The following is a 24,868-nucleotide window of genomic DNA, read 5'->3' on the forward strand; positions in this document are numbered from 1 at the left end:
TTTAACAGATGTTGCTCTGCACCAGATCGTGCTCACAGAGGAGGGCGAGGTCTCTTTAAAGCAGTAGTCCATGTTTATCAGGTTTGTGCTAGGTGACAGCAAGAACTGGCTGAAGGAAAGGTGTTCTGTGCCTTTGCAGTTCCTAAGTCTTGGTGGACGATGCGCGTTTATGTAGGAGCGACACTACACAGCTGCAGCAGCGTGGAAAGCGTTGAAGCTCTTAAGGGTTGGTGGGCACAGAGCCTCTGTCTCTAGATTCAGATGCCTTCATTTTCTTGTGTCTATGTCATTTTATGCCATTGAATTGGTCCTAGTTCCAGCAGAGCAGAAAATAAAAATGAAAATGGAGGAGGGGAAAGTAAATCAAATGTGGTATGAACTAAATAGAGTTCTTGAATATCACTGTTGTGGAGTGGTGTAGAAAGGGTTTAATGATTGTATGTGTAACTGTTCTACACGTCTCCTTTTACTTGTACTGTGAGAGAGTAATGAAAGCAATATAATTCCATTTTCACTCCTTTTTTGCCGTTTCTGTAATCTCTCATGTAAATCTCCTTTGTCGCTTGGAACATGAACCCTCTGAATGAAAGTAATCAATCTCAGTAATAGCGTACTTTGTGCTGTGACTTGCTACCAATACGACTTTTCTGTTCTCCAAGAGGCTCGTATTGTATATGGCAGCGTATTCCTCAGGCTGGATCTAGACTGAGTCGAATGGAGTTCCTGTTCATGGGAATATGTTTTCTGTCTTGGTGTACAGGTTGCCTTATCAGGCTTAAGTTAACTTTGACTTTTAGGACACAATTTCCAGGGTATTAATGATAAATATATATATAAAATATCTGACCTAAGTAGAGGTGGTGGTGGTGGATTTTTTGTTTGTCTTGCATTGAGAATCCAGGAGACATGAACTTGGGTTGCTGCGGAAGGGAAGGTGGTAAAATACGTGTATATAACTATGTTTTATACATTTGTACCTACATGACATTCTGTAGCCTTTTGATATGTCCTCTGTGCTGCTGATATTTATCTTTCCTCATCCATTTCTGAAAGTCTGTTCTGCATCCTTGTCTCTGGATTTCTCGATTTTGCTACCACTAACCCAGTTTTTGGGAAACCAGTGGGATAGGCACTGACGTGGGTGGGGGGGGTCTGAGGCTGCAGGTCTTTCCATCTGTGTTGCAAAATCGCAATCAAAGCAGATACTAGCTAATGGGCCGCTGGGGCACTTGCTTAGTGCTGGTAGAATGACCACTGTTGTTTTGAACAATATCAAAAACAGTATGTTATTGTAGGGAGTTGGGAAGAGCTACTAAAATGCCCAGAAAGTAAACGTTTATTGTCTGATAATGATGAAGGGAAATCTTGAACTTCTGAGTCAACGACACGAAACCAGAGGTTCTTTGCATGCTGCATGTTCAAGGTGTGGGTTTATGGGTTAACACGCATCATTTCTTTACGTATTGGAGGTTGCTGCTGTTTGCTCAGACAGTGCAGAGACGGTTTAAATAATATAGAGAGCAACACTATGAGAGCAACACACCAGACTCTTGTGCTCTAGTTGGCTAAATAAATTTCAGTAGTATTATTATTAAATCGCTGTAGCTAAATAAGGTTTGTTTTCAGGTTGAGAGGTACTAAGATATGTAGTCAACAAACCTGCTAACAAGAGACTCCATTGAAGACCTGGGAGTTGTGTATGGCTTCCACCCATATAAAGTCTCTGCGTATCATCTTTCTACACAGGTTTTAATAGAGCAAGCACGGAAGAGATTACTTTCTGTTTAATTCTCCCAGCTTTCAAAAATAAACTTTCAGGTTACTGTAATTAATATTGGGGGGGTATAATTAAATGTATTTGCAGTTCTGACGCTTAGCACTAAGGATTGCGTTAAAATATCAGAAGTCTTTTCAAGACTTATTTTACTGCTGAAAATTATCAGTTCCGTAATTAGGCACTATGTGATTGTAGTACTAGGTCACTTAATTCCTTTTTGTTACAGGATATTTTGGCAAAGGGAAAGGGGGAACAAAGTACCTTACTTAGAAAGCTACTTATGTTGTTTCTGTTACTTTCACACAGCTCTCTAACGTGATTCCAGATATTAAAAATCACACTGGCGTCTTTGTTTTCTATCTTGTAGTTTTTTTGCCATGAATAAGTTCATATGTTTAAGTGGGGTGAACCTGGCTGTCAAAATGGTTACAGATATTAACACTAGGTTTCTATCTGTGAATGGTTAATGTAAATTATTAATCTCTTAAGAGAATTAGGAGTTCAGCAAGATCAAAGTAACCTTTCTAAAAGATGCAGGGCATTTAGACATTCTTTTCTTGTGTAGTTGTGTGGAGTCAATCTGGGAATTTTAAATTTGCACTTCTTGGGTTTTGGCAGGGAAGAAGGTAACAGATTAATAGATAGCTTAGTGATGAAAGTATCACCATGAAGTACCTCTTAATGAGCATATCAGGTGGGCAGACCAGCTATATCCTTGCCCATGTTTATAATGAGAAAATGTCTCAAGTTAGAGAGTATGTTAATTAATGTGACCTTATACACAAGTTTGACTTAGATATTTCTCCACAAGTGCTAAGCTTGAAGGAAAAAAAGTTTGGTGATAGTTTGCAGTCCCACTAAAGATGTACACTTTAAACAAATTAAAAAAAAAAAAAAAGGCACCAAGTCCACAGCTGTTTCAAGCTATCAGATTATCTGAATGCTTTTGTTGTACTTCATGCTTCAAATCTCTCTCTGTTAATGGTTTTTCTTCTCCTTTATTCTCTTTCAGAAAGATGAGGTGTACCTCAACTTGGTGCTGGACTATGTTCCTGAAACAGTATACAGAGTTGCCAGACATTATAGTCGGGCCAAACAGACACTCCCTATGATTTATGTCAAGGTAAGTAACTGACAGATGTGGTTAGATGAAGAAGGAAATTATGGGAATGGACTTTCTGGATACCTCTTTTCTGAGGCACATAATTAGCTTTCTGAAATTCTCAGGAGCTCATGTGTCTTGAGGCAAGAAAAAAGGTTGGAATGGTTATTTGTTAGGCTGGAGGAAGACCAGAGGCAAGAGACTTGCATTTCAGCACTCTTGATTTCTCCCTTTACAAAAATCTCCGGCGCGGGGCGGGGGGGTGGAGAGAGGTTGTTTTTAAACAGTTGAGGTAGAAACTGCCACCAGCCATATTAGCAGCTTCAGCCTCCTAAGCTGATAAAGAAACTAGCGCAGAGGTCAAGAATTGGAAGAGGATGTTGGAAAGAATATTGTTCTCCTGGATGTTGTCTTCCCCCTTTCCTGGCATATGAGTAAGAGGAGTTCACGTGCTTCTCTGAGGGCATGAAAGGTGCCTTATTGGTTTCTTCCCTGCACTTGGAGCTCATGGACTTTCCTGCTCTCTTCTTGAAGAGTTACATGGGATAAGAAGTTTGCACGTATAGCCTCAAGACCTGACTTTACAGTTGCCGGCAGCTTCTGTCGTCATTTACAAAGGGGTTAAAACTTCTAAAATTTTATTGTCAAGCATTCATCTCAGCTGTGTCTCGAAGTTCCATGTTGCATATTGTGGTGAACAGAGTCCAAATATTAGTGAGTGGTCATGCTGTCAACATGGCGTTAACTTGATAGTGATAAAGAGCTGATCTGCAGACATTTCGTCTCTTTAGTCAAATAACATTAAATGGAGATTTGCAACAAATGTTTCCAGTTGATATTGATTTCCCCAAACTCATCTTTAAATATGCAGTGCTTAACATTAGGGTAGGTTTAAGAGAAAGCTTTCATCTGATTTGAAGAAGGTGCAAGTTACAAAAAGCAATTATTCCAATAACAAAGCATTGTACCATAACTATATCTGCCTAACTTGTAAGTTGTACATCTCAGCAATACCTGGGACTATTGTTTCTTTTTAAGAAAGCATAGGCTCTTATCAAAATCATCCAGCAGTAAGAATTTCTGCTGTAAGGTTGCTCTGTTTGGCCTGTCAGTGGAACAGCAGGTCTTCTAGATTATACGCTCCCCACAATTTGCTTGTTAGCTTAGCATTTGATAACTTATTTATAACTCTCTTCTCAGTACTGTTGGCCTAATTGCTGTCCATTTGGGAGTTTGGAAAAATTGTCCTCACTCATGCTTTGCGAGAAAATTCTGCTTTGATTCTTTCATCTTATTGGAACCTTGTAACTTCCCATTCGAGGTAGCCCAGGAGACTGTTTTTATATTGTTTTTCTGACAAGGCAAGCCTTTTTCCTTATCTTATATTTAAAAAGAGATCCCATAACCTTGATGCCATTAAAGCTTTTGCAGTTTTCCTAACCTCTTGGCACACAAAGATCAGATCATACCTATTTGTTCACTTTTGATTGATACCTAGACAGGCAGACAGCTCCTCTTTCCTGGAGAACAAAAGCTGTTATGGAATGGCAAGGGAGCTTTTCCAGTCATCTTTTTTGCTAAAACTACTTTGTAACTTCTAGCATTCTGTAAGAAATTTCTGGGTTGCTGCAGGGAGGTGAAAGGTGTGCTTTATAAATTCTGCAGGTATTGACTTGACTCCTTAAGTTAGAACAATCTTTTGAATTATTTTGCAGCACACTGACATGTGTGCACACACGCACTGGATTTTTAATGTGTCTATAACAGGCAATTCAGAAAACGTATCTGTATTTGTTTGCTTTTCCTTGTTCAGAGTTTTAGTTTTGAGAAACAAACAGGAAAACTGAAAACTTCAAGGCCGAGTTCAGGCAGGTTTCTTCCCTCTCGCACCTTCCCCACCCCAAAAAAAGGCGGGGGAGGAGAGAGTGGAAAGACAAAGATAGTGGTGCAAGTGAGGCGAACGTAACCTGATACCAATATCTAGCAATTGCACCTAGTTTTACAGGCCATTAAAAGTGAACTGTGGAGAATGCTCTTAGACAAGGGAAATGTGAAGGGTCAGCTCCAGTACAACGTGCTGCCTATAGCTTGGTTTTGAATGGAACCATGGGACACAGAATAGAAATAACCTAGCTGCCTGGTGCCAACCTTGAAATAGGGTTTCCCATGCCTTCATGACTTTGGATGCTCTACAGCCCTATTTATGCCCATCAGCTCTTTATTCTCCATAGGTGAAAGCATGTAGCTCCAGCATCTGAGCAGGGTTGCTTTGCCCTGTAATTTTGCCCTGCAAAGTTCTTGGCTTCATAAAATCTCCCCTTCCTGTAGTCCAAGTTGCATAAGGGATTGGCTCGTTGTGGAAAGGGGGACAGACCCTCCCTTAGCATCTTGTTTGCTGTGCCTTGTCTAAGTTATTCCAAGCTGCTGTCCTTGTCTGCTCTCCCTTTGCCCAGAGTGGAGTAAATTGAATCTGTCCTTTTATCATGAACAACTGGGAGATTCACTCAAGTGACTGGCTGAGAGACTACTATATTCTGTGGGCAACTTTTCATATGGCACTAATAAACAATTAAAAAAGCCACCTGAGTTGGTGAAGATTTTATGGAGTACTTCATTTTTATGCTGCAACTAATTGTAAAGATTTATTTGGGTAGAAAGAAAGCGTGTCTTGTTCTTCTGTAGTTAGTCTGAAAAGCTCTCAGTATATCATAGCGCTGCTTGGGTGCTTTGGGGATGGAAAATTGAGGGAGCTGGAAGGAGGTAAGACAGAAGCAGTGCTCTGTGTGGGCAGAAGAGGGGTAAGGGAAGTGCTCCTTCCATGCTCTGACTTTCTATTTGGGGTGATGCCCCATTTGATCGGGTGAACAGGGAGAGAGATGTGCATGCATCCCCTCTTGCTCCAGGTCTGTTCCCCTTTCACTGGGTAGGTGAAGGAGGTGTTTTGTGGGTGGCTGGGATCCATTTTCTGTTCGCTGCCTCTTACTGTGAAAGGATATTATTTGTTTCCCTGTGAGCAAACTCTCTTTTACTAGTGGACCTTGCACATTCCATTCATTGAGTTGTAGCACTGTTGTTGCTTTTTTAGCTTAATAGAGAGTGATTTACAAAGCAAACTGAAACACCTTTCTCTAGTTTGTGTGTGTTTTTACAGCTACCGTCATTTTGTTCTGTGGCTGTTTATAAATGTTGGACAGCTCTCCCACTTTTTTTGGAATAAAGTGTTTCTTTTTGAAAGGATAAGAAAACTGATTTGACCCGCATATATGGTTATGTGGCAAAGAGGTGCGGGAGGAAATGAAAGGCCAGTTCCCAGGCCTTTCACGTCTTCACCGCACTGTTTTAAACTGAGTAGGGTTTTTTGCTGCGAAATAAGTCTGTTCTGATTTTTTTTCTTTAGTACAGCTTTGTGCTAAATTAATAGTTTGTCATGTTTTGCCTGGGAAAGCATACTTTATGCAATATTTCTGTGTTCCAGTTGTACATGTATCAGCTGTTCCGGAGTTTAGCCTATATCCATTCCTTTGGAATCTGCCACCGGGATATTAAACCACAGAACCTCTTGCTGGACCCTGATACAGCTGTTCTAAAACTCTGTGACTTTGGAAGGTAAGCTTGGCTCTGTGCACTGGAACCTGGGGAAATCGCTTCCTCTCAAGTGGAATTTTTGCAAAGAAATCCTCTATATTCCTCAGAAGTTAATCATTTATAGTTTTGAAAGGGAAATCAGGGGTACTCTGTTTTCCTTTTAAGATGAGTTCATGTAAATAAGGAGCTGAGAAAGGATATCAAAAGGAAGGGAATTAAAAATGTAAGCCTGCAATTTGTGCGCATATTCAGAAAAATAAATATGCCATTGCAAGGGAAAATACTGTGCCATGGAAACAAATGCAATCAAATATGGTGAAATACCTATGGGTTTCACCCTATGGTTGCACAGAGTGAAATACATGTGGGGAAGAGAGGCCAGGCAGAATGGCTTACCAACCTCAAAAGGCTAATGTTATGCTTTAGTCTACTTGTATGTGCACCAATCCATCTAATATTTCAAATACCTTAGAGGCTCAAGATGAGAAGCAGTGCTTCTAACTGAAGCTTTCAGATAGTGGACTTCTACATGCCAGCTTCCAGTGGCACGTTTTTTCCAGTATCTGCTCAAGTGAGCCATATATAGAGTCCACCTCTCGTATAAGAAAAATAACTTGATACAGAGGTTCTGGAAACCTGTGCTGGAGCAGGAAACAGTTTTTTCTCTGGGGTAAATTTGAGTCTTTAGTTTGTACTATAGCCTTGCAGACTAAAATAGTTAGGAGGTCATCTGGGCGCGAGGTCACCGGAGCGGCTGTTGCTAAATTAGCTCATCCGCAACGAGCTGGAATGCGAGATGGGTTATTCCAGCAGTGCAGAGTCACGCGTGGTGCCTCCTCCTCTGCTCTACCTCACAAGTGTTGCAACAGAATAAGTATTGCACTAAAACCTGAAGTAACAGTGCATAAATAGGTGATGTGTTTTTCCTTGTTAAAAATGTAAAAAGTTGACTATAGTTCCCATTTAGAAGAGCTGTAGGGAAAGCTGAGACATTTTAGAACAGGTTAAATGAGTGGTGGGAGCCCTTCGTCGCTGCAGGCAGAGAAGCACATCTCGAAGGCTGGATGTTGGATTTGACTTGCTTGCTGCTCACTGGCTTTGTTGCTCCTTTGTTAGATGCGTGTATTGTAATTCCAAAAGGGCAGTTTGGTCCTGCAGCTCCTTTCCATCAGACATGCGGTGGTAAATAGAAAGAAAGAATATAACATGTTCATAACCCCATTTTCCGAAAGTAAAGTGCTCTTGTGTTCCTTTATTTTCTTAAACAAAGGGTATTTCAAAAGGTGCATACACTTGTGATTGGGCCAATACTCTAAATTATGCCCTTTGTGGCAGGTCTTCTGTACTGTAAATGAAGCCTTCATGTTTATCTTGGATTATTCGTATGCGCCTACAGTGGCGAACAGGTTTTTTTCTCTTTTGTCTCCATATATCCCTCTTGCTTCATGCTACGCTCCCATGAATAGCAAAGAGTCAAAATGTTCTGATTAAAGGGGAGGGGAAAAAAAACTTAGTACTCTAAGTTCTGGTGACTGCCTAGCGCTTTTGAACCTTAAAAGGTAACTAACTGTATTTGACTGAACTATATTCTGTCCTCTTATTTTTGTGCATAAACAAACCTTTGTACCTAGCAAAACTTTATATAGGTAAACTGCCAGCCAGAAGCCTGACCCTATTTATCCCCCTAGATTGTAGTCAAAATTTCCTCTGCTCTGTCCAATATGAGGAAGCTGCTAGAGATGGATTGGGCTGATTTCACAGTAAATCATTGCGTCTGTGGCTTGCATCAACTTAGAAGAACATAACACTTTAAGCATTAAGGAATTGGGGGTGGCTGAGTAGCACTAAAGCTTAATATTGGCCTGCACTGAAATACTGTAAAACTTTCCCTTACTGAAAGATAATTACTTTGTTTCCTCTTCAGTGCAAAACAGCTGGTTCGTGGAGAACCTAATGTCTCGTACATCTGCTCTCGGTACTACAGGGCACCAGAGTTGATCTTTGGAGCCACCGATTATACCTCCAGTATAGGTATGTATGTGTATTTGTTGAACTGCATACTGGCTATATGTGTGTTTATGCTACAGTTAAGCGTAAATGCTTCCAGAGATCTGGACATGATCCCTGGGAGCAGAAGTATACTGTAAATGGTCAGGGAATACACACGTTTTGTGGGTGGCTGCTGTGATTTCTATAGCTGTTGAGATTTTAGATTAGGAAAGGCATTTTTTTTGTTTGGGGGAAAATCTGATTTTTAAACAATTTTTCCATCCCTCTAGGTAACTTTTTTTTATTTAGTTTAAGACCAGACATGAGAACTCTAACAAGTATTTTGTTGACTTGAAATAACTGTAAAGTAGGACTGTGGAAAAATCAACTCGTAACCCTGTGTTTGATATGCCGTCATTTAGACTTGAGTAATTTTGTCACTTGTTCACTTGGCTTTTAGTAAGTGTTTTTAGTGGGAGAGACAGTGTTGCTTGATGTTTGGCTTTGAACTCTCTTGAAAATTCTGGTATAGTCTGTACGGTAGTCCTTTGATGTTCAGTTATTCTGTTCATTTTTGCTGTCCTTTCATTACTAGTTTTCAACATGATGAAGACTTCTTTTGTTACATGCACAATAGCTGTATCATGGAGTTGTTAGGAAAGCTGGAGGTTTGGGCAGAGGGCAGGGAATAGCAGGGTTTTGATACTGTGGAGTTGTAGGAGTTTTCTCCAAATGAACAGCAGCAAGTGGCTTGTTGCAACTTCTATGTTTTCCAAGTCAAGGTTTTCCCGGGGCTCTTTTTGAAGGCTGGTGCTAAAGAGACTGGGATTTTGCTCTCGGGTCCCCCGCTGTAGCACTAAGCTTTTACATGGCTCATGGACTCAAATACCTTAGGTGAGGTTTAAAATGTTTGAAAGGATTTGGAGGTGGTGATCAAGTCTTGGAAGAACGTAAGCGCGTGTATAACCTATATGCTTAAATACCTTTAGGCATACTGTTGTTCTAACTAGTGTTAAACTTGTTGGTTGGCTAACTTGTTTTAACTCTTCAGTTCTTTGAAAACAGAAGTTTCTGGAGGCTTACCTGTCCTTGTTGATTCTTTTCCAATAGTTATTTTTCAATAATTATTCTTTTCCGACAATTATTCCATTACAATAATTATTTCCAACAAATAATATACCAGTGCTCACATATGGTATGAAAGAAGAGGCAGGACCATAGGAAGTCTGGGGAAAGTAATGGTACAATAAAGATAAAAAGCAGAGCTTAATAAATAGCTGACCACTGCCAAAAATGCCAGCCCCGACCTTATTCTTTCTTGCTATGAATGCATGGTCCCATTCTCTCCCTTGCACTAGCTCTGACAGTTTGCTGTTCAACATGCTGATGCACCTTCAGTTGCCAAGAGACCTTGTTTTGGTTGGGTTCGTTTTCTGCAAGGTTAAGGAGCTGAATCAACGTTATTGTGCAGTCTGAGCACCAGAGCCCAGGTAAAACCAAAGTGGCAGGAGCTCATGAGTGAGAGGAAGGAAACTGATCCCGGTGACGTCTTTTTTCCAGCTGAGAGTCAATATAGATTGACTCAGCGGTGTTATCTGAGTGCACTTAGGCAACTTGCTTCAGAGAATAACTCTGTGAAACTACTAGCATTGTAGGTGTCGTCAGAGGAGACTGCTTTATAGATAAGTCTGTGAAATGTCTCTTGCTCCAAGTGTGCAATGATTTTAATCTCACACTTTTTGCAGAAGCTTTTATAAGTTGCTCGTTCCATTTGATTTTCTTATTTATGTCTCTCTCAAACAGTTCTAATAAAAATATCTTTTATGAAGTGAGGAGTCCGTTTTCTGCTTGCCAAACAAATCAAGATTTTTGACCAGTTGTGATTCAGACTCCCATGCACAAAAAAACCTCATCTGCCCAAACCCCTTCTCTAAGTTCATCGAACGCTTCTTCCTTGCTACCCTTTCCTCCTTCCTCTCCCCTCCTAGCAGAAACTGTGCATGTGGGAGTTGAAAAGTAATAAAATACTTCTAACAACTTGCTCTGCAGTTTACCAGTGTTCTGTGATATGCTGCAAATCTAGGGATTTGGTTTTGTTATGGTGCTGTTCTTGGTGGTAGTAAGAGTTATGTTATTCCCTAGTTCTTGCTGGACAGGTAGCAACAGCGCTCAGGAGCTCTGCCTAATTTCACCGACATAAGAAGCTGAATCATCCAAACTGGACCAACATTAACTGTTTACCAGCTAACAAGCACAGATAGATTTCTTAAAAGAGGGAGGAAAGAAAATTAAATTATCGTTAATTTCTCCATTACTCAAGGTACAGGAATCTGGGAAATGCTTCAGTACTCTAGTACTGCATTTTATTTACCCTTTTTTAATGTAGACGCACCTACTGTTTCTAAGTCCATCTTTCGAATGAAACATAGTACAATAGCCTTTTCTGGCTGTATAGTCTTTTTCTGTATATAAAAATCCACTTGTGTGTGATTGCAGTAACAAAACCTGAGCTTAAACCTACTGTAAGGATCTTCACTCTTCTATTTAAATGTGCTATCTTAAAACTACATTAAAAACAGGTCAAGAATATGGAGCCCAAAAGTGTCTTAAGTGGAACTTTTTTTAGCTTACCCACAAGCCGTCCAGCTATTTTCCTGAGGTTTTTGTTGTTTGATAGCATTACTGCAGGGGTTGTGATTGTAACACAGTGCGTTACAGTAATCATTAGAAGTATTTTTGAGCAAGAAGTGCTTTTCAAACCCATTATGTGGTTTCACATGTAAAACTACACAAATGCAAATGCTCAATGACACCGCAAATGCTCAATGACACCGTGGTGGCCCACGCCTAGCAGTACAGTCAGAATGCATCACCGTGGTTAGCCATGGTATTTAACACTGTAACCAAGAAGGGTGTTAGTCTGTCTGGCTTCATCTAGGTTGTACTTGAACACATGGATTTGTCATTGTGACGTGACGTGATCTTAGACGTAGCAGAAACTAAAACTGGTTCCAGGATGGGTTTGTCCATTCGGGGTGTTGCAACAGAACTACACTCAGGCTTTTAATTTCTGGGGTCTTGCTTGCTTTGATTATTTTATCAAAGTTCATGACTTTGAGGAGCCGTCTGGGTTGTAATTTAAAAATAAGCCACTGCCTGGGGTTGTTTGTTGCAGTTTTGTAACTATGTATTTATGTACACCACTGCCATTGGTGGTGTATATAAATGCATATAATAGTAAGAATACCATCGATACTGCTTCTGCCCGTTACCCAGCAGACCTGGGACTGCTAAAATAATTACCTGGGAAATGACCTATTCAAGTTTTTAAATAGCCGCTGTTGCCAAATAGTTACAAAACCAGGCCAGCGTAATGGCTCTTTTGTCTGCCTGCAGTACTGCTTGAAGGGATTTTGCAAGGGTAAGGCACAAGCAGCTGGGTGCCTGCGTAGCTTGAAGACTCTGGGCCTGGGTGTATCTTTATTTGTGAATGCCAAAAGCGGGAGCGTGTGCCTAAGGAAGGCACATGGTTTTATTCCTGCAGCTAATTTGTGAGGGTTTTGTGAACGAATCCCTCCGGCTCTCCTTTGACAGTGGCTGGGCTGAAGCTGTTTCCTTGCGGGTCCGTGTGCGCTGTGCTGTTGCGGAGCATGTTGCCCTGCATGCGGCTGGCTACGCTCGAGCACTTGTTGCTGTTGCCTGCTGGAAAACTATGGGATTGCTGCCCAGATTCCCCCAACACGTACCAGGACAGACATAGACAGGCGGTATGGTAGGGGTGGATGTGGACGTTTCTGTTATCACATGATTGGGTTGTGGAAAAAGCAGCTGTGCAGTTAAGCTTTACACACTGAACACGCATTTTCACTAGGGTAGGTGCTGGGGCAATAGACAGCTTCCCCCAGAGCGTGATGGTGCTGCCAGGGGACAAGGGTCTTCTGGCATTTTCTCCTTCGCTGCGCTGGCAGGAATCGAGGGCGTTCCAGAGGGAACATTTATAGCCACAGGCAGGGAAAGATTGATCTGAATGGCAGTGTCACAGGCTTCTGCTGGACTGGCCAAAAATAAGTATCACAAAGTTATTCATTCACTTTCCTCGTGAGCGCTCAGACTGAGGGGGAGAGGATTTCGTCTGAGCAGTCCAAAACAGCGCGTCCTTTGGAGGCATGTGTAGTCGGGCTATCTCAGAGTTGTTTAGGAGGGCAAAAACATTGCCAAGTGTGCCTTGAACCCGTTGCCAAACGAGTAGTCGTAGCTGCCTCTGCATCTCAAACGGTGACTTCCAATGCTAATAAGCATAGGCGTTAATTTACTCAACTGTTCTATCACCTGTCAATGTAGTTTCATCTCTTCATTGCAGAAAAATAGGGATATCTGTGTTCAACCTGTGTTCCCGATGACTTTCCAAGCGTTTTATTCGACCTTGTTCTGTCTCTCATAACCTGTGGCGGATTGATGTGCAAAACTTGCATTGACGTAGCAGATGTGCCAGTGATCCAGGGTTTTGACGTTCCAAGACCCATTCCAAATAAATAGCCCTGAAAAGCATTTTGTGCTCTGGCGTTTGGCAACTCAAAGTTGCTAGGTTTATAACTTCCCAGGGCTATTCTTTTGACCCTATTCTTCGCTTCTTCCCTACTCCTTTGTACAGTTAATCCCTTTCCAGAACAGCAACTTTGTCCATCTTGCACATGATTGAAAAGTGTGTCAGCCTGGGATGAAGGCACAGTGGGGTAGAGATGACTAGATGAGGAAGAAAGGAAGGTTGTGGGGGTATTTTTGTTTGTTTGTTTTTGTTTGCTTTTAAATTGTCCTAAATGAATGAGAGCAGGCTCAAATTTTTTTCTTCCTGTCCTCCAAATAGCAAGGTAGGGGAGCTGGGGCATAGTACGATGACCGTTGATCCTGAGATGAGCCAAGGAGGTCAGCCTCTCAGTTTGGGAAGGAAGAGCTGCAGAGCAGAGCAAGGAGATTTGTGAACAGGGTATCCTATCACAGCCAGCCCTTGTCAGAGACCGCAGTTCTCTGCCTGTATAATTAAAGCTAGGACGTGTATTTTGCAGGTTGTCATGCCTGGATGCTTGTTACTGAGCTAAGGAGAAATTTTCCTTCTCTTACCCTCTGTAACACTGCAATTGCATTCAAAAGCCAGCATATTACTCAGATCAGATTGTTAGATAAGTTAATGCCTACCTGACAGCTGTGAGGAACAATAAAGTAGTAGAAACTTGTATTAATTAAGATAAGACGCACAAATTTTGGTTTTTGGAATATAAGAGGCTGTATGTTTTTTATGTGCTTAAGTTAGTACAGGGAGATCACATGATAATGGCATTTCTCTAAGTGTTTCCGTTTTCTTTGTAATAGGTACATCTTTAGCTGCTATTATGATTTGTGAAGGCTCTCTGAAATAACTTTGTAAGAAGTTTGCTTTCGGCAGGTAGTTGCATTTCCTGTCCATATCATTACATTCCCCCGAAGGTCTGAAGAAATTCACCTTACTCACTTTCTTCTACATCAAATTAATAGCTCTCGCTATTTTCTCTTTAAATCCTCTCATTGACCCAACTATTTTGGCATGAGGATAATGTGTTAATTTGATTCTTGTTCTGGTCCTATCTGGTCTTATTAACCAGTTTAAAGCATTTGAATGAAAAGTCATGAAAAGTCATATTTTGCCTTAATTAAATTGTACATGTTAGAAAGGAACAGTGTTGAAAACACTTCTTCCCCCATGGAAGTAGGTAGATATGTTGCAGGTTTACTCTGATTAAACTAGATTATTAAACTATAATTGTGAGCTGTGATGAAGTGCTGAGGCGGAAAAATGGTCTGATAAGGAGCTATCAAAAACTGGTATTAACTGTCTTATCGCTTCTCTTAAGTAACTTATCTTTAAATATAGAATTTAATACAATGTTTACTTCAGGATTCAGAAAAATATTAGCATTTGAATATGGAAGATAAATTTCAAAATAACACTTTCAAAGAAAAAAAAAATCGAACCATTGTGGAGTCGAACTTCAGTCCCATTAAAAGTCAGTGATGAAAAACTCTGTCAAGTCTCAGCAGAGTTGAGGTTTCCCACTGTCTTCCTGACTGCACTCTACTCGCCAGCGATGTGTATACACCCAATATAATCTCCACTTGTTGCTATCCTTGCTTCAAGCTGCTGAAGTTGGTATGAGATCTCTGGCGTTCAGCAAGAACACTTCAAAGGTTTGTTCATTTTGTTGAGCAGGGAATATTGCCCAAATCCTACTTTGGAAGTCAGAGAAATTATGTTCCTGGGAAAAAAATGTGAATTTCAAAAGGTCTCTAGCTTATTTCAGTGTGTGTATTGACTAATTTAAGGTGTTAGTAAATGAAATGAGGGCAAGTTAAGCTGACTTTTCATAAGGCATTAATAAATCACCTGATCTGAAAGACTTCCTTGCACAAGGAGGTGGGTTTCGGGGTGGGGGTTGTTGCAGGTTTGTGGTACCTACGCAAGGGTAATTCGGCAAGCGTTCCTCAGGCTTCTCCAGGTGGGTCTTCATGACCCACGTCCTTTCTGCTAGCCTCTCTCGCGCTGCAGTGCCCTCAGCTTTCTCCCGTGTCCTCTGCCTTTTTTAATTTGGCGTTCTTGCCTGAAAAAGATATTGCACGCATTGCGGCTGGTTCACAGAGCTTTCCTTTTCCTCAGCAGAGACGCTGGTGCAGGCTCTCCCCTCTGTTTTTGCAAATCTCCGAAATGTCTTCTTGAGAGCTCTACCTTTCAGACCTGCCTGAGATTTGCTAGTGGAGCGCGAAGGCGGTTAGGGAGACCAAGGAAGGATAAAACGGCACAAAGCTGATTTCATGGGGAAGCTAGAGGATTGTTTAGAACAGTTTTACAAAGCCACGGTCTAAGATGAGAAGATTGTGCTAGTGTAGCTAAACGTTTTTGAAGGAGCTGACCCCTAAATGCTAACTGGAGTTCTAATGTCAGCTTTGGTTGTGGGTCTGTTCTGTCAAATCTTCCCGTGTACTGTTTCTTTTTCAATCCTAAATAGGTGTCTAAATTGTCAGTAATGATAATAGCTTTTGGACATCGCTTGCTTTGGATAATCAGTGTAAAGGACTCAGTTTTTTCTAAACCTTTTAAGGCACCTTTATGTAGGCTTTTAAGTTACGATACTCTGACAGTTTAGTACGTTTAATCTTTTTCTTCAATATTTCTGAAGACATCCATGCCACCTTGCAAGCTGTTCTGTAATTTCCTATAAACCCACTTTGACAGGTTCTCAGTAGGTATGGGACGACATAAAAAGGTGATTCTTTACATCATCTTTCTGTTGGATGTATCATGGCAATAACTATCAGATCTTGGAGAAAAACATGGAATTGTTCTTTACTTGATGACTTTATTTGTTGTTGAGATCTTAGCACCTTGGTGGCTGCATCAGCTTCTATTAAACATGACTAGAAGTTCAAAAATCTTAATCTTTCTAATTTCAAAAAAAAAAAAACCTTAAACTTGGGACTAGTTCTAGTTGCTGCTCGTGTTGTAAACGGTCACCTTTCAGGATAAATCCTATCATGACATTTGTACTGAGACATTAAGTAAAAATGTGTCCGTTTGACTTAGAGATGCGTGATTTGGAACGCTGCAGTAATTAGCAGTGCTTTTTGGTTTCCCTCTGTTATAATTGAATCATGTCTTGCTTGAGAAGACGGGAAAATATTTTTGCGTTGCCCAAGTCTCTCTCTAATTTAGAAATGGGGGGGGGGGGGGGGGGAGGAGTCTGTTCCAACTTGCAGATTATTTTATTATCAATCTTGAGTTCCTGAAGGTTGTTTTTATTTTTGTGTCAGTCTCTAGCAGGTATGACAAAGTGATAATAGGCTGTTTAGAGAACTGTCACATACGGTCTCTTTACTTCCCAAAATTTTAGCATTTATGACAACATCGTGTGTGTCCTGCTTCCCAATGACATTGTTTACATGCACTAGGGAAATAATGATTTTAATCATAACATGAAATAACTCAGGTTGGAAGGGACTTCATTAGGTAAATTCTCTGGGTTTTGAGTTTTCTGTTTGTTTATTTCCTAGAGGCAGCTTAGCTTTAGAAGTAGGCAAGAGTTTGAAGTAAACGGTGGGGGGGCTGTTTTTGTTCGTTTTCTCTTTTCGGACATGAAAACTTCGGGGCGTTACAATATTGTAGGTTTTCCGGATCTCCTGGTATTGACGGGGTGTTTGAGAGTGATTTTGTGTAAGGTTTCAGATTTGCATTGAATAAATGATGACTTTCTAGAAAACTTAATAGTCAACCTATTTTTTGGAGAAACAGTTCTCTCTGCAGCTAGATGCAATGCGTTTAGTGTGTTGAACAACATAAACTTCAGTATTTAGTGTGCAGTTACAGTAAATTCTCACAAACTTCTGCTGTGCAGTACTTGCTGCATTTGCTTAGATATATTCTTCCTTTGGATTAAGCATGTTTTGAAAATAAAATGCTGTATTCTATAGCACACTCAAATGCTTACTTAAATTGTTACTGCCATAGTGTTGAATTGTCTTATTTATATGTAAAAAGATCAAAAGGTGTGTAGCTGTTCAGGAAAGTATCTGTAGCAGATGATGACATTTTTATTCATGTAGAAGAGTATCTGCTAATGACTAGTTGTAGCATTTGGTATACGTGTAAAAGTTAGTTGGTAAGGTCTAGTATGGATGCTGTTGAGTTATTCTCTGGTCTATGCCTGGCGAAGCTATGATCCAGCCACATTTGCAAATAGAATATGGGATAAAAATTAGGCCTTGATATCATTGAGTTAGGAAGGCTGTTTCCCAGATCCCTTAATTGTGAACTTCAAAGTACTAGTAACATTTGCAGTATTGATTCATCTGCTAGCAAATGTATGCTTTCAATATATGGATGGAAAAATAAGTCTCTTCAACTGACAAAAAGAGCAAAATCACCACCTGTACTGGGTAGGTGATGCCTGTGCATAGTCTGTAATCAGTGTGTTTGTTTTTTTAACACACTTTTTGGATATTTTAGACTTTTTTGATTTGGGGAAATTCTTCATTTTCAGGTGGCAAATATTCTCAGTCCTTTTCCATAAGTCTGTGATGTTTAACATTTGTTCCTGTTCTCATTGTCTTGTGGTTTGACTTCTAAAATGTCTGCCTACCGTTGCTTTATGCCAGGAATCTTGTGTTTTCTAGATTGTAATATCTGGGGGGGGGGGGGGGGGGCAGGGGGCAGGGGGCAGGGGCAGGGGCAGGGCATGGTCTTGATTTTTATTTGTTATACACAGTGTGCAATATAGCAAGGAATAAGTAAGTAGCTTAAAATTGATGCTATTTATAGCGGGAGGGAAAAAAAAGACTAACGTATACATTTTACTGATACCTTCCCTTGTCCCTCACTTTTCTCTCCTTTTTAGATGTGTGGTCAGCAGGCTGTGTATTGGCTGAACTGTTACTAGGACAACCAATCTTTCCAGGTGACAGTGGTGTGGATCAGTTGGTGGAAATAATCAAGGTAAGGAATTTTAAATGCTTCTTCGATCACTGAATTACTCCTTGGGAATCGGTATGAAAATGTGCATTGTTATAAGCTTAGCAAAGCAGATGTTCAGTCACCTCTGTAGAGTGTGTTGCATGTAAACTGTGATTGTAAACACTTCTCATGTGGTTTTGGGAACCCAGTGATCTTTATTTGCCCCTTTTACAATCATGTATAATGATATTCCGTGTTTAAGTTATATAATGTTTTGTTCTCTTAAAGGGTTGCACTTTCAGAGTACTTGGAAGTAGCACTTACATATTGAGCCAGTATTTATTAACGTGCGTGATCCTCATTCTTTTAAGAATCTGGCTCTTTTTCCTTTGTTGCATGTAGTTAGTACTTGGCTTTGAAAATGGTTATTAAATTTCTTTGTGCCAGATACATCACGCGTAGCCTTCTCTTCTTCCCTCCCTCTGGCTATGTGAGGTGAAAGGTAGAAAATGGCAGACCTATTTTGCAGATGGAGAATCAAGTTCTACTAATGTAGGGCAAAAATACCTTCCACCTGAAAAGTCTTGCTGAAGGGAGAAAGACCTAGTATTTCAGAGTACGTAACATTTATATAGCACTTATATTGAAATGCATCTTGATTGATTTCATTTGGTAAGCTATGAATATTCAGTGACTCTCAAATTAGAGGCACAGAAGAGTAATTCATAGATTAAAAGACTGGATTCTGGCTTCCCAGCATCTCTTCAGTTCAGCTGTTGTATGATTGAAAGGCTTGTTTCTCTTCCCGAGTCACCCCCTCCTTGTTCAACCTCTACAATGAAGGAGGTAATGAAGGAGGTATCTAAAGAGCACTGTGTGTGTTCCCTCTGAATTTGCCTATATTATACATTAAGTAAGGCGGGAGGGTTACAGAGGATCAGAGATATATGCACACACTGTTTGTCTTCATTTACCTCATCACCACAAGGGGCCTGTATTAACAGAATTTCCTCCTTGGTGTTGCAGCTTAAGTGCTGCTGTGATGCATGTGTGTTTGTGTTGCCTGCGTGTGGAAAAAGGCGCTCTCAAAAACAAAAGGGTTTGAGTAGAAGAACAGAAGTTCCCATTGATGTCTGTCATTCACTGGAAGAGCTGTAAAACTTACATGTTGCTGGTGTCTTTGTCACTGTACTAACACAGCGTGTGACACCAGTCAGTAGTAACATGCCGTTCTCCTGTGTGGAGCTCGCTGGCTGGTGGGACTCGGCAGCTCTGTGGCCTGCTCTATGTTCTCCTCTAGATAGGAGCTATGCCCAGACCTTTCTAGGCTCTTGCCAGATCTCCTCCAGCCTCTGGCTGTGTATTCCTAGCTTGTACTACTGTAGTGGCTGTCTGTCTCGCTGGAAGTCCTCCAGTCACCTCTTTTCCTCTGGAGGCTCCATGTCTTGCACCTACCTCTCCCATGCCTTCCTTGGGTTTTTATTGTTGTCTTTCTGCCTAGTATCTTCAAGCTGAGCAGGTTCCAGTGGGGCCAGTTTGCATAGGAAACACCAGTGGAAAACTAGGAGTAGGATTGTAGCTGACAGAAGTAGAGTTGATGATTACACAAGTGATAATTTTTTCCTTTTGAAAAGCATCTTGGAATGGCGCAGTGCTTTCCATTGCGCCCTTTTTGTGAGATGTGAAGTGGTCCCTGGAAACACTTCTGATTGCTTGACTTCCCCAAGCATTCATGCAATGAACTGTGGTGTTTGCCCTCGGAAGTTCTCAGAAAAACCCTGTTGTACCTCTTGACACAAGTCAGGACTTCACAGATGTCATCTTTTCATTTTGTCTGGAGCTGTTACGAGCAGCTGCCATGTTTTACTGATGAGGGGAGAAGTGGTTAATGTGTGCAATCCTGAGAAACTATATTTAAAGAGTTTGAGTAAATATGATTATTTACATTGCAATGATAGTCCTGTGAGTCCTTTCATAGTTCAGTTAGAAATCTGAGACTAGAGAGGCCTTATCAGCAACTTCATAACATTTTGCCTTACCATTGCTTTGACTTTGACAGCGTGGAATTATAATAATTAGAAAATAGATGTCCTCTCACTGCTGAGGTGTTTGCCAAGCAGCGATTGTGGTTTTGCTCAGTTTGCTTGAAGCTGTTTTCCTTAGTTGGGTATTTTCAGCTCTGCAGTAATAGAAGTAAACAACGGTGAACTGTTAATTTTATATAGCATTTGTGTGCTCCAATTCTGATGATTCTGTTTCAATACGTTGTCCAAGCATAAAAGGAAGCAGAGGGATATTTTAATAAAGCTGTTGATAGTCTGTATACCGTCTACAGTTTCTTTAAATGCCGCTACCATGAATGTGTGATAATTTTGGACTGACTCATCACTGAATACGTGGTGTTGCAAAACTAAGGCTTTGTCTCACGACAGCTGAAGGAGCGTCCAGTGTAAAGGCTTGAACTTCTGTGAATTGCAGCTGAGATAATGGTTTTCGCCTCACCAGAAATGGGTTTCTGAGTCATTTCTTTAGCGGTAGAAAGGGGGATTCTGAATGATCATCAAAACCTGTGTTGCTCCTGATTTTCATGTTCTGTTAGGTATGTAGCCCTCATACGTAGAAATGAGGTATGTAGCCCTCATACGTAGAAATGAAGTGAAAGAGGCAGCTTAAATGTAGGAATAACTCCCATTTATAGTAAGCCAGGTCTCTTCAATTGAAAAGTTAAGTAATGAGATAGGTTTTAGAAAAGTCTGAAAAAACAAATGTTGTAAACCTTAAAAGTAATAGTCCCTAAGAAAGATGTTCCCTGAATCCATAAAGGAAGTATGAGGGAAAATGTGAACTTGAACTGGCAGGTACCGTGAATATTTTTCTGCCCATGCACTTGTTACTGAGACAGCGTCGATTCTCAGGCCACAATTGGAAGGAAAATGGCATGCAAACTGCAGGAGTGGACTGTTTTCCAATACAACTGTCTACCAAATCTTGTGTTGTGAAATTTTGAATTGACTATACGTAAAAGCGCTAGCAGAAGGCTATGGTGAGAATACAGAGAGAATTGTAATTGTATAAGGATAGTGCATTCAAAGTTAACAAAGGCTGCGAGGAAGTGTCTAAGAAAGTGCATGAGCTGGGTGAGGACATGCTTCCTTCTTAATATCACACTCACCTGCAGGTAATTGCCATACTCGGAGTAAATGGGAAACGGTACATGCTTACCCCCAATGTCAAGTCATCTTTCTCCTCACTTTTGAGGATGATGAAAAGTAGAAACTGAGGTCCTAAATTTTCCATTATGCCAGCTGTTGGCAGGGACCTGTCTCATCCATTATATATATCCCTTAAAATTGACTTATAATCAAGGAATAATTGAGCTTATTTGTTTTTTCAAATGTGTACAGAAGTCATGAAACGTTCTCTCCCCACCCCACAGCATGATGTTTAAATTTCACTCAGATTTGAAAGGTTAGTATAAAAATTGCAAACTCTGTTGAGGAAGCTTGGGTTCTGCAGCCTCAATACAGTTGAAGACAGCCAATTCTGCAGCATAAAAATTACCAGAAACATAAGTCTTGGGTACAACATGTTGTAAAACGGTAGGTTATTTAAAATTGCATTTAAAATGGGGTTCATTTAAAATGTGTTGACGGATGGTCTCCACCTCTTCCATTTGCTGCTGTAGAATATTACTATTTAAAGCTTTTATTGCGGCACAAACTTTTGTTAATGTTAGCTGACAGTAGGAGAAGTAGAGGTATGTGATCAGCCAAATAGCAGCAAAAGTTGAAGGAATTGTGGATTGCGACCTGTGACCTGCTGTTGTACAGCGACTATCTTGGAGTCATGCTTTTTAGATAGCTTTCTCAGAACTATATGTCTGAAATTTAGGGACAGAGGAAATGGATTATTTTGAACTCCCCAAAGGGGTTATATTAAAAAGCGTTTATCCATCAGTTTAGGAATGCATTTGACCTCACATTCCTTAAACTTGATTCTGCTGCAGGAAAGGTCAACTTAGAAACCTTTCTGCGGATTCCTGTCAATTCAGGGTGACTCAGAGTCATAGTCAGTCTTGTAGCTAAGATATACTTTCAGTTATCTATTCAGTTGCTTATTAAGCTTTGATTATTCAGAGTTCGTTTCACAACACAACAGCTGGATGCTACATCTGGATATGAAGTCTTTGTATTAGAGTGGGGTTTGACTCTTCAAGATGCTACCATATATTAAACTTAGTCCTCTCTCCTCATGCAGAACATGAGGATATCCACTAGGAAGCTGTATTTGTTAAAGCAGATTTTCTGTGCTATGTCAGTCCAGTGCGACTTGTGCTTTCTGCAGGCTACATGCTGAATACCCTCAGTCCCTTGCTGCATCAGAAACTTGTTGGGCTTTTGTCAGACTTCGATTCACTTTCAGCGGTCTTGGTACACTTCCATTTCACGCAATATTGCTAGGTCATCTTCAAGCAATTGTACTAATTATCGGAAGAACATATCTTCGTCTAGGACCACAGCATTGTGTTAATGTGATTGAGAAGATGGCCCCCTTCTTTCTTTGAATAATCTCTTGTTCACATTTCCTTAAATGCAGTCTTTCCAGATCCTCCGCTTACTGCTGATGTTTCCAAAATGATATTTGATGTGGGGAAATGCTGACTTGGAGCTCTGTCTGAAGGAATAATTTAATCTGAGTGCATTCTTCTTGAATACTTGCACCATCACAGGAGAGAAGTTATTTGCTGTGCTTTTCCAAAGTCTCATCTTGAGTTGTGACTCTTCCAGTTTGCTTCTAGCTCTTGCTAGCTGCTCCAAAGTTTAGCTAGGCCTATCACTGGGAATATCTCAAGTGGGTAGCTCAATATATCTTGCTGTGTTCCTGGTTCATTATCGTTCACCCCCTAATAGCTTTCAAGGGACGTCTTCAGAAATGTGTGCTAGTTTCTGAAATAGGCGCAGTGGCAATGCAAACTTTGTCAATAGTCGTATAAAGAAATTATGTATGAGCAAATGCCACGCCTGTAGTATTAGGTATAGAACAGGCTCTTCACCAGTGGAAGTGTGAAACTTCTCCTTCCACCAGCCCAGGAGGGTTGCAGTTGCCCTTTATCGGCTTACAATCCGCTGTACAAGTGGCCTCTAATTGAATGCAGTTCAAAAGAAGAACTCTAACCTACAGGAAGGATTCTTTGAGATATGATCGGTGTGGATGCCGGTGTAATTCCCCTGATCTGATGCGTCTGTCCTGGAACGCAGTGGTGGTGTCTGCCGGGCTGCCAGCCCCCTGGGAAAGCTCCAAAGGTGGGGAGCTCCTAGCCCTGCCCACAGGGCCTCCCAGCTCTGCAAGGCGTTGAAAGCATCAGCAGAAAACTTATCATGGTATCCCTCCAACCTGATACGTCTTCAACCATAATTCCTGTAGAGAGTAATTATTCTTTTTTCCTGTTTCAAAAAAGGAATCTCTGAAACAATGGTTTTCTTCTTAAGCTAAGATTTATCTTCTGAAAGGTTCTGTTTAATATCTTTCCCCTGCTCCCCTTGAAAACAGGGGAAAAAATTGTTTGTCAGAAGAATGAAACGAGATAATTATCTGAGCAATCCTGGGAAATTGGGAGGGCTTCATATGCCAACCTGCCTTCCATCAGCTTTGCCAGAAATACTTTTCCATATGTTACAATCTAGAGTATGAGATGTGCTACCTTGCAAAACTGTAGGAAATGTTGTTTTTTTTTTTTAATTTTGTTCTTACTGAACTTTATAATTATTCTTTGTACAAAAAACAACATTACACCAAAGTTTAGGAGAAATAACAAAATCTTCTTGCTATAATTCTCTGGGTTAGGAATGAGGCAGAGGGGAAGCTGTTAAAACATGAGCTCTGTAGCATCAGGAATCCTATCCATATGTAACTTTTTGGTCTCCGACAGTTTTACTGAGCTGAATGCTAAGTATAGACTGCAATTATAATATATGGCTCACACTCAAATGTCAAGGTGCTATTTTGGGTTGAGTTTCTGAAATAAAATAAATTCAGTAAGAGTAGTTAATGAGGAGAGAGAGGATCTGTCTCTTCCGGAGGATAAAGCAGGAGGAGGGAAAGTTTCTCTTTATTGGACATGGTCCTGCGCTGGGCGGCTGTGTGGTGGTGGGCCTGGCTGCGGGTTCTGCAGAGCACATGCCTACAGCTGACGTGGACTCTAACGGAGATCCTTGCCCTTTGCTCATAAAATAAGTGTTTTGGCTTCTTTTTTTTTTTTCCTGTGCCCCCCCTCCCCCCACCCTATGTCACAACTTGGCTGTTCTTCTGCCTAATGTAGTTCGCCATTTCCCGTGCTTGCTGGCAGGCAGTACAAAAAGTTGACGAACAATTATATCCGTGTCAGCAGTGACAGTAGGTTTCTTCTCATTGCTGGTACGTAGCTCTCCTTGTGTTTGCGAATAGAAGAAATCTCTATATTTAGTTGGCTTTCATTTTGTTTGACAAGAGTGTATTTTTGAAAGAAAGTGTATATAAAAAGTGTAAATTCTTATTTTATTTTTTTACCACAGCGCTCTCAAAGTATTATCTCAAAAGTTGGCCTATGTTTACAGCTTGAGATGCCAGCACCGTGAAATTTTTAAATAACTATTTGGAGCGACTCTAACAACTTTCTGAAGAGGTGCAGACATGTTTGCAAAAGTGTTAGTTGTGCCGTTCGGTAAACCATGCACACACAAGGCTTTTTCAGGAGCATACTTCCTCATAAACTTGTATATTTTTTTTGGAAATTGCAACATACCACCATAACCTCAGCTTTCTGGAGGATCCTGAATTAAAGAACTGTCTTGTTCCCTCTGTAGTTCACTTCAGTCATCGCCAACAGGAGTTTCTGAATCTTCAGTCTCCTTATGCTTATAACCAATTTTTGTGGTTTGGCAAAGTTTTAGAAGTAAAAACGGTT

The 24,868-nt window shown here is 40.7% G+C and overlaps 1 protein-coding gene across 2 annotated transcripts in view; it reads left to right on the forward strand.

The window, feature by feature from the left end:
* GSK3B (glycogen synthase kinase 3 beta) overlaps positions 1 to 24,868 on the forward strand; it is a 152,192-nt gene that overhangs the window by 89,825 nt on the left and 37,499 nt on the right. For both annotated transcript variants that reach the window (XM_068958145.1, XM_068958154.1), the window contains exons 4-7: positions 2,790 to 2,900; positions 6,355 to 6,485; positions 8,389 to 8,495; positions 17,870 to 17,967. In XM_068958145.1, the coding sequence (XP_068814246.1) occupies positions 2,790 to 2,900; positions 6,355 to 6,485; positions 8,389 to 8,495; positions 17,870 to 17,967 (447 nt within the window). The remainder of the gene's footprint in view (positions 1 to 2,789; positions 2,901 to 6,354; positions 6,486 to 8,388; positions 8,496 to 17,869; positions 17,968 to 24,868) is intronic.

This window comes from Struthio camelus, chromosome 1 (assembly GCF_040807025.1).
Source record: "Struthio camelus isolate bStrCam1 chromosome 1, bStrCam1.hap1, whole genome shotgun sequence".
NCBI classification, from domain to species: domain Eukaryota; kingdom Metazoa; phylum Chordata; class Aves; order Struthioniformes; family Struthionidae; genus Struthio; species Struthio camelus.